The 10435-nt window shown below is 37.9% G+C and overlaps 1 protein-coding gene across 3 annotated transcripts; it reads right to left on the reverse strand.

Moving 5' to 3' along the window:
- Positions 1-1727: 1727 nt before the first annotated feature.
- Positions 1728-9454, reverse strand: Mib2 (mind bomb 2). 3 transcript variants are annotated; one of them, XM_070302139.1, is made up of 12 exons: positions 9168-9454; positions 8217-8650; positions 8019-8134; positions 7532-7923; positions 7085-7297; positions 6820-6991; positions 6470-6731; positions 6077-6388; positions 5605-5968; positions 5183-5394; positions 4711-4955; positions 1728-4613 (listed from the first exon to the last, which is right to left on the reverse strand). In XM_070302139.1, the coding sequence occupies exons 2-12, from the start codon at positions 8648-8650 to the stop codon at positions 4297-4299; spliced, it is 3039 nt and encodes a 1012-aa protein (XP_070158240.1). In that variant the 5' UTR covers positions 9168-9454; the 3' UTR covers positions 1728-4296. The 3 variants fall into 3 exon arrangements, with proteins under 3 accessions (XP_070158240.1, XP_070158241.1, XP_070158239.1); XM_070302140.1 differs by having other exon boundaries at positions 8022-8134; positions 8217-8688; XM_070302138.1 differs by having other exon boundaries at positions 8217-8688.
- Positions 9455-10435: the final 981 nt, after the last annotated feature.

A 10435-nucleotide genomic window follows, 5' to 3' on the forward strand; every position in this document is an offset into this window, starting at 1 on the left:
CGATTGATCTAAATCACACTACGATCTTTTGTAAGTAGCAAGTGCACTTTCCAATGTCACATTTACTTTGCAAGAGGGATACGCGGACGAATATTTGTTGGAATATTTTTTATGTTAATCTTTTAGTGATTTTTCTCGGTTAAATATATATAATGTATACAATCGGATTCCCGTATTATCCACTCTATTCTCTTAAAATTTGAAAAGATCTCAAGTAAGAGTTCTGGATTGCTGAATTTTAGAGAGACTATATGATAATGTTTAGTGATATATGTATATAGACAGAGTTCACTCTATCTCCACAAATTGTGTATTAAATCGATCAATATTGAAGTTTAATATATATTATGTACTTTGGCAATTCATAATGTTTTCTCATTCGCAATTTGTGGAAAAAATTTGCTCATTAAAAATTCTTCAATCGTTCTAAAAACTAAGTGACGCACACGATTATATTTTCATTTTACTCATGCTTGGACAAGTGGAAAATGTGAAAGAGAGCAGCGAAAGAGTAAATTAGTCATTAAATGCAAAAAGTGGATGCTACGGAAATCTTATATTTTTTTATCCAAATGTTGTTGTTTCGTTCGTTAATTGAAAATTATAATCGAAAATGGTAATTGCAAATCATATATAAGACGCGAAGTGCGTGTCTTATCCTAATATCTTCTGTATTGTGCTTACATTTGTTGTTCGTTCTTCGATATATCTTAAGTATTTATCCACTCAATCTCATATTCCAAATCTATGCAATTTGTCTTTAGTTATCTATACTTTCAATTCTTAAACGCATTTATTTTGTCATTAATGCATAAAGGCGATATCTCGATGGCCATTTATGATTTAAAGACGTCGATGTCTGGATTGAGAAACAAGAGAGAAAGGCGAATTAAACAGGAAGAAAAGAAGAAATAAAAGATTATTTTTTTGCGTTATATGTAATTCGTAGACGTCGATGAGTAATCGAAGAATAAAGGAACCACACGATGTTGCGTTTAACTAACGCGATCAAATTAGGGTATTCATATCAGTTTTTCGCAGAGTGTACACGTTTCTGGACATGTTGTACTTCTTAATCGCTATTGTGAATCATCATATCTTGACGCTTGGTTGTCCTTTGTTAGGATTATGCTATAATATTATTCTCAAAGAAAGTGAAGAGATAAATGAAGAAAACAGTACAGAAGAAGGTGTATAAGAGACAGTTATATGAAAAATTGCTGAAGTGATCGTACTATATGGTATACTATATGCCGTCACGATTTTGTTTAAGTTAATTAGATACTACAGATAAAATACGATGTCACTACTAATAGAATACATTGCGTTTAGGTTACTTTAGAAAAAGAGAAAATATTATTACCATTATTATACATTATTATATATCGTTAGTACTGCTATTACGATTTTTGCAAAACTGGCTCAAGATTGTAATATACGATTATCCGAACCTTTATCGAGTACCAAAATAAATAAGATTGCTTGCTAAGCTAAGGAGATAACAAGCTCATTTTTCAATTCTTGTTTTAAGTGCGTTATAGGTGTTCGTTATGTTATTACCGCTTTGTTACTCGTCTTTATAATATATGTTGTTTTCTATTTTCATTAACTATACGATTAGTCGACGGTGGAAGAAAGATGACAGATATTTTTTTACGCAACGAAAGATAAAGTTTAAAGGAACAAGGATGGGATATGGAATTAGATTAAAGTTTATCTATCGTAAATTTGTTTATTTAAATATGTCGTAAATTATAATTGCGTAGAAATCTATCGATGCTTAAAAGTTATGCTATCGTAATATAACATCTTTTGTGTAATATATACGCTTCACATATCTAAATATGACAATACAGCTATTATAAAAAAGAAGGAGAGAAGAAAAGAGAAAAAGAAGAAGGCTAATATCATCTTGACGAAATCAGATTACAGCACTATTGCAAAATTGTACCTTTCTCGCTGCGAACATAAAATTCGCGATGCATTACCCTGTTCTCGCCATACAAATGATTCATAAAAAAAATCTCGATTCGTTAATCACTAATGTAGAAATTACGTTAGCTGATATAAAAAAATGGATTGATTATCGTAGCTTCGATACACCGTGATATATCTTTACATTTTATTCGTATTAAATAGAATTTCCTATGCGCCTCGAGTTCGAGTTTTTCGTTGTATCGAGTAAGAAGGCAAGATGTTTAATACTGATAGAAAAGAAAATCCGCTCAAAATTAATTGGTTTATTTCTCCGCAAGGATCTCTCGCTCGAGGAAGCGCGCTTAAAATTAATTGGTTCCATACGTTGCATACTTTATACAAATCAGAATATATAATTATTCTATCTAAAAAATTTGGCTGAGGATCTCCTTTGAATGTGTCTTATTTATCATGCAAAGATTCATCCAAAATACGATAAGAGAGAAAGGGGGTACACATTTCAACATCGGAGGAGATTCGCAAGATTTGAACAATATGTCATATGCAGTGGGGAGAAAGTAACGAAAAATCTTTTTCGATATGTTAAAATATGAAATTATACCTAAATGTGCCTCCCCTCTCTTTTCATCTACTGCGCGTGAACGGCAAAAGCTCGCATAGTCTGAAAGTCTTGGAGTACTTTTATAAAACAGTATTCTATCGCAATAATGTGACGATATATACACACAAACATTTCTACGAATTTCTATGATACTTACTGCGTAAAAAACAACAATGTCTTTCGCCAGTTAAATTCGAGAAAAACTCGGTTTTTCGCGCTCTGTTTAAAAAATGGACGGGATGAAGCATAGACAATACGCCGATTTGTGAGGCAGGAGAGCGCACAACAATTGTATGTATGACGCGCTCGTTTGCCGAGATACGAGATATCTTCAATATATTAATTAATTTCTGAAAAAAGATCAACAAAAGGTAAAATCAAGCTATCTCGTATCCGAGCGAACGCGGATCTCGCGCATAAGTCTTTCAGTATGACATAATGTCGGTACAATATAATGGAACTCGCTCTTTTACAGAATTGTCACAGAAGAGAAGTGTATGTCTTGGCAGTTTAACTTTTTTCAGCATACGAAACGTAATGCGCACGCATCGCTACAATCAACTGATGAACATCTTTCTACGCTATACATAATACCACAGTCGGCAGAATTCATCATTTCTTTGCATCATTTAAACAAATTTATATGTACAATATCTTTTGAATGCGATATCTTAGAAGGTAATAGCATCGATCACAGTAACAAGGTGTTTACTTCAATCTTTTAAAAAAAATTCCCTGATCTCTTCCAGGTATTTTCATTCAAAATTCCAGATGAAAAGAATATTTTAAAGATTTTTTGGTGCCTTTTCTAAAATAACTTTTTTTGTATGCGCGTTTTCTAATGCTAAATTTTAATGATTAAAAATTACAATAAGAATATGTGCTGCAAATATTAAATATATTATTAAAATTATTATATAGAGTGTCCGACAAGTAAGTGACCAAACGAAAGGTGGAAGTAGATTGGATCAAACTGAATCGAAAAGTCCTGAACCTAACCATTTCTTTTTATAACGCTTAATAAAAGAGTTATTATTGAGTAAAGTCTGGCCAATCAGCGTCAATCTTTAGCCGGGCGCACATTAGTGAGCCGCGCGCCTGGTAGTATGCGGCAGCGCACACTTCACGGCGCGCGGCTTACCGACGTGCACCTGGCTAATTGAAAGGTTGGCGCTAATTGACCATACTTTACTCAATAATAATTCCTTTATTAAGCGTTATAAAAAAACGATTCGGGACTTTTCGACTCAGTTTGACCTAATCTACCTCCACCTTTCGTTTGGTCACTTACTTGTCGGACACCCTGTATATATACATATATTTATAATATATTTTAAACACATAATTCACTTGGACTTGCAGACTGTTTACAATATAGGAGCAAAATTATGAAAGAGAATTTAAGAAAAAATTCTCCGAGACCCAATAAAATTCCATGAGAGTTTCCTGATTTCTCCGGTACAAAAGAAATCCCTGAGAATTCCAGATTTTTCATATTTTTCAGGGAGTAGATACCCTGCAGTAAGTAAAAAGATTTCTGTGATTCCCTTCTTTTCCGAATATCTCCTTCAAGTTGCGTAGCGGCCAAATAGTTTAAAGCCAAACATACGTTTATCACAACCATCTTATTCACGATAATTATTATTACAATACTACCGTTCCAAGTATCGATGCTTTCTCTCGAAACACACATTGTATACCGCTCGATAAATCAAACGTTATTCTCCGGTATATAAACATTTGGTCGTTGAACCTATTTAATACAGATTAATCTTCTTTGTAATCGTCTTGCGACACATGTGACAGGTCTTTAACGGAGCGGCGCAGTGTTCGCAGGCACCGTGACCGCAAAGGAAAGCGACATTACGACGACGTTCCATACAGATGCTGCACATGTTTGCTTCCTCGAGATCTGCGACTCTAGTTTCCAGATAACGTAATCGCTCCAAGTCTTTATCCTTTTCCTTTTTCCTTTCCCTGTCGCTGATCTCTTCTTTCCGTTTCTCTTCCGACACGTCTTTCGATTTCTCTTCCGAATTATCTATTGAAACTTCACCTGTTGCTAGCTGACCATCTAGACAAATAATGCAAAGGTAATATATAAAATATATAAGGGTAAATTTTTCCTCGGTTTAAAAAAAATGTTTAGAAAAATTGATACAATCAAGTACCTTGAATCGTTTGCGTTTTGACAATGGTATGACCGCAACGTGCACAACCAAGTATGACACTACTGCTGGGATCAAGTCGGTTCTCTTGCTTTATGCCTGTTACAGTACCTGAGCAATCCCGACATTCCGCAGCGTCGCCGGAACCGGATATACTTTTTCTCGCGCTACGCAATCCTTCCAATTGTGACGTATTATCTATCTGATATGTAGATGGTTCTACGTAATTACTCGGCGTATTCTCTATTCTGTAAAATACACACATGCATACAAATTATTCCTCTTATATATTTACCTATAATTATCGAATGATCTCAAAATCAATTAATCTCATTATTTTGAGAACATTAAATTCAGTTTTCAAAATATCAAAATACGATTTGTCAGACGTTTCAGATATATTTATAAATGTTTCGAAGATTGGATTTGCAACATTCTTAAAATAAAATCTTTGTTATCTTGTTTTGCGTCTTACTCTAATTGCGTGCTATGACTTTGGTATTTGTAAGATCGTAAAAGATCGACGAGCAGAGCGGCTTGCGGATTGCCCTCCAAAAGATCGAGCGGCGTTTTGTCCTTGTTATTTCTGATCTGTTCGAGGAGTTTGCAGCTTCTGTCCACGCTTACCAGAAAACAAGCTAGTGCTAACTCAGTCTTTGTGCTTTGCCTCGCCAGATTCTGCCAGATCTACTCGAAGAAAAGTATTTTGTCAGAGAAAAATGACAAGTCTATATTCTTTCTTTTCTTTTACTTTTAGAAATATAGCATATAGAATATACAGAATAATTTTGAAAACATTAGATTTATCTAAAAAAATAAATATTTTTTCGATGATTCTGTTTCTTTTTGTATAAATTTATAAATATCCGAGGAAAAATCGTAATCTTTTAGACATACCGCATATATGAGCGGCGAATCCCGGCTAATCTCAGACGTGAGCACGGCAGTTTGTTGATTCGGGCTCTTTGCTATCGCAATGTGCAGCACGGTGTCACCATCCTCGTCCGCGCTGCCGATGTCCGCACCAGCATGCACCAGCAGTTCGACGATTGACCAGTGTCCCTGGGAGGTCGCCAAATGCAACGGGGTTTGTCGTCGTTTGTTGCGTAAATCGACCTTAGCGCGGCCGCCGTTCTGCGAGAGAAGGATGGCCACGACCTCTCTATGTCCGTTCAACGCCGCCAAATGCAACGCTGCGAATCCGTCCTCCTTCTTCGTATCCACCAAGTGACGTGCGCGAGCGACTAGCCTCTCCGTTGCGCTGCAACGGAGATTCACGAATTTATGTAAATCAAGGGTGAATTAGACAAATTTTGAAAACACAGTCCATTTCCATCGTCGCACACTGCTATCTATCTATCCTACATACTGAGCGTTGCCCTTGAGCGCAGCATGATGTAGAACATTGAAGCCCCGTTTGTTTCGAAGAGTGAAGTCTATTCTTTCACAAGCACATAACGCGTCGATCACGTCTAGGGCATCCTTCCCGATTGCATCGTGCAACGCCGTGTCAGCGTACGAGTCTTGCAGATTGACATCGCAATGATGACGCAGGAGCACTCTCACGCATTGCGCGTGTTGTTTGTTAACCGCCACGTGCAAAGCGCTGCATCTACCGTTGTTGACGGCGTTGATAGCCGCGCCTCGTGATAACAGCAGTTCCATTATCTCCGGCTGATTACTGTTCAAACGGAAGAATGAATAACAACACGTCAATATAATATTGCGAAAAAAAGTAAAGATAATGAGTTCCCAAACATACCCGAATGCTGCATAATGTAAAGGCGTATCACCGTCCTCGTCAACCGCACGCAGAGAGGCGCCGGCGTCCAGAAGAAGATTGCAGAGCTCGCGCTGACCCTGATGCGCGGCCACTTGCAGACACGTTTTCCTGCCACCGCCGGGAGCGCGCGCGTCCACTTTACCAGGGTACTTTTTAAGGAACTCTCGCACTGAGGCCACGCCGGCCTCGCCCCTAGCCGCGTCTCTCAACAGTTTCTCCACTTCGCTATCGGTACCCTCGACTGGAAGAAATTAAATAGATAATTACAAACAAAATCGATCCAATAATCAGGCTATAATGTAGATATCTTTTTTAGAAAATAAGAATACCTGAACGATCTTTACATCTATTTGCGTTATCGTGCGCGGCAGTCATAACATTCGTGCACGAAGATACAGGAACAACACTTAGCGGATTAAATGTCCACGTAGGACCGTCTAGTGCCACGCGTAAGTCACCGTCTGGGTATATTTTGATTATCTTCCCGGTCTTTCCTAGGGCCTGCGACAGATATAAACTAGATACGTATATTATAAATACGATAGAGAGAAACAAGTATAGGTTGTAGTACACATGTATAGGTTGCCGACTAACATTTTTCATGATATCTGTCCATTCACCGTGACCAACTTGATACTGTTTGACGGCGGCTAAATCACTCTTTACACGCACTATGTCACCGAGGGAGAACGCACCCTTAGCGGTGACTTTTGTTAAAGCGCCCGGATGGAAGGTCCATCTATTGTTGCAACCTTCGTATTGCACGCGAATGTCTCCCTTGTCTGTAATTCGGTGCACCATGCCGATCTAGATTTTAGAAAATTAATTCAATTAATGCGTACATTTTAATTTGAGCTGTAAATGTTAACTAAAATTACTTAAAGTTTAACTTTTCCTGTTTGCTTCATTCTCTAGAGACAAAACTCTAGCGAGATTCCAGGAATCGATTAAACCTCAGTTTACTTTAATTAACATTTATGGGAGCAGTGCTTTTTGTAGATAAAACGAGACATTCTATTTTTGGAAAAAAAAAAAAAATACCTTTCCTATGTATTCGGCCATGCGCGGATTCCAACCACCATGACCGTCTTGCATTTCCTTCAGTATATTGACCTCAATTAATACTTTCACTTTGTCACCGACATTAAACGTTACACGTTGGTGTGGACTAGATGAGATGTTGGAGACACCACTTTTTGTCGGTGTCGAGCTATTTTCATTATGCGGTATAGTCAAAACCAGTTGGCCGAGCAACGGAAGGTGCTCCTTGTAATAGGTACCAGCAGTAGCCTCCTCCACATAACACAAATCTACGCAACCTTTATAACCTAGTCGATACACATTGGTACTACCCGTAGACCATGTGACGGTCGCGACAGAGCGGCTGCTCTCATTATCCCATCCGCGTATATCCATGACTCTGCCAGTCTTTCCTAAAAAAGATGGATTGGAAAAAACGAGAGATTGGCAATCCACTACATAATTATAATAACTCAAACTAAGATTTGTATAAATGAAATATTAATACCACGGCCGCCATCCTGATCTCCCCACTCCCAATCCGGTCCGCGAATGACTTTAGCTCCTATAAAGATTCCTTTTAAAGATATCTTGGTGCAACCTTCTCTTGACTCTAGTTGGACCCTACAATATTTCGGATCGGAAATATAATGACAATTTTCTGTCAATAAAACACAAATGGTCAAAATCGAATGGGTATACTCACCCCTGTGAATTAGCTGTTTGAAATCTCTGAAATGTATGAGTCAACTCGTGCACATCAGCCATGTAGCATTGAGTGCAGAGATCATAGTCGAAACACTGGGAACACTTCCATCTGATGCCAATTATCCCATGTCTCTTGCAACCATCGCAGATAATGTTGGAATGCTTGACGCCAGCAGCCGCGTTATCGAACATCAACAGATCGTAAGCGCCCTGATAACCGATCCTGTAATTACTCCTGGCGCCGTGGTCCCACTGAACGATGACCGTCTTGTCCGGCGTCCGATCGGTGGGATTCGGACTAGAGGCTGAGCTTCCTACTGTGGAGGGTGGCTTCCCGATCTCCACTATCGTTCCGGCATGACCTTCGCCGCCATCCTGATCGTCCCATTTCCAATCTTGACCGCGGACAACACGCAAACCAACTTCCAACATCTTCAGATATACAAAAAACTCTGGTTCGGTTTTTAATCCTTTAAGAGAATATACATTGAGCGTTACACTGTATAACATAATATATTGATAAATGTGTACATAATTGATATTAATTTATTGTGTGAATAATAATAATCATAATAACTATAATAAACAATAAAAAAATGATATTAGGCCATAATTTTGAGACAAATGTAAAACTACTTGACATATCCCTAACAATACACATATTCAGAAAATGTCCAGAGGACATGCTTGGATGTTTATCCTCTGGATGTTCTCTAGACATGTGTATTGTTAGAGATCATTCCTTCAAATATATATGATTATCGACTTTAGTGATATAAAATATACTGATCCAAATTCAAAAAATTAATAAAATTTGACAAAATTCGACCAATTCAGCTCTGCTCTATGAATTATCGAGCTTGCTTAATTAATTGGAAAGTGTTTAGTTTCTGGAGAGAGAGAGAATATTCTCTCTCTCTCCAGAGAGACCAAGATCTCGTTCACATACCTGAAGGCAGGAGTCTCGAGTTCCTCAAGAGGGCCCACGAGCCCTATAAATCATACACGGCGATGCAGTAGCAATGACTCCATCATCGCCGACCGAGGAGGATACAGCGACGACGGTGACAGGTCATAACTAGATCCTACGTCCGCGACCGCGACACCGATGACAGTAACCTCATAAACTGGACTCGTTGGGCTTTGGGCTGCGTTCGGAAACATCATCCGTGTACACACGAGCGTCGTTCTATCTTTGTTATTTACCAAAACTTGAACAAGGATAGAACGACACTCGTATGCACACGAGTGATGTTTCCGAACGCAGCCTTGATAATGGCTGCATACAGCAGAAAAAGCAACTGTGTAAAATTCTTTAATATGATTGGTTCTTGCCCTTAGTTCCTGTCGGATCTAAATGTATAAACCAATCATACTAAAGAATTTTACACAGTTGTAAAGCTGCTTTTTCTGCTGAACGCAGCCAATGGCGCCTCCTTTGGTATGCCCGGGTATGAGCTCCGTAAAGTTAGCCGGACCACTTTAACTTTTTAATAATTAAAATTATCTGATCGTTTGGTGATGATTGGTAGCCTAATTAAAACGTTTGGTGGTCGATCGTTTTTTTTAATTAAATAATTAAAATATTATACCACAAACGTATATGGTTACATAATATACAAGTGAAAGCACTTACCAGGTTTTCGTTTAACCATGATATTTCCTGATATATCCGTGATGGCCTTTCCATTTGGCTCAGTTACAGGCATGTATTCCATGTTTTTACATAATATCTTACATAAAATATAATCACAAAACATAAATAAAATGTTATGTATGCGCAAGCGCAAAAACGTCTAAGAATCGTTCCGTTTCACGAGACAACGCACCCAGTCGGGAAGACATTAGAAATGCTTCGAAGCGTTTGATTGACCAATCAGGACAAAAAAAGTAAAGATCTCTTTATTCTGATTGGTTAATGCAATGCTTCAAAGCGTCTCTAGCATCTTCTCGACCGCAGCCGATATTCATTGCTCGTTCTCTCGTAAATACTACAACGTAAAAATTAATAAATATTTACAAATACTTTTTGTCAATTGAGTCATACTTTTATTTATTTTAACTACCCAAATATAATATTTCAATTGCGAAGAAAAAACGCTCATAACAAAGGATTTTCTTCTTTGTTTGAATGGTTCCTGTCCTCGAACGAAAGTCAAGGCCATTGCACTTTAAGATATCGGTGGCGAAAATCAGTTTCCCTAGCATTAGACCCTA

The sequence above is a fragment of the Polyergus mexicanus genome, unplaced genomic scaffold, assembly GCF_030449975.1.
Source record: "Polyergus mexicanus isolate NDT 795.1 unplaced genomic scaffold, iyPolMexi1.0 SCAF_9, whole genome shotgun sequence".
Classification (NCBI taxonomy): Eukaryota; Metazoa; Arthropoda; class Insecta; order Hymenoptera; family Formicidae; genus Polyergus; species Polyergus mexicanus.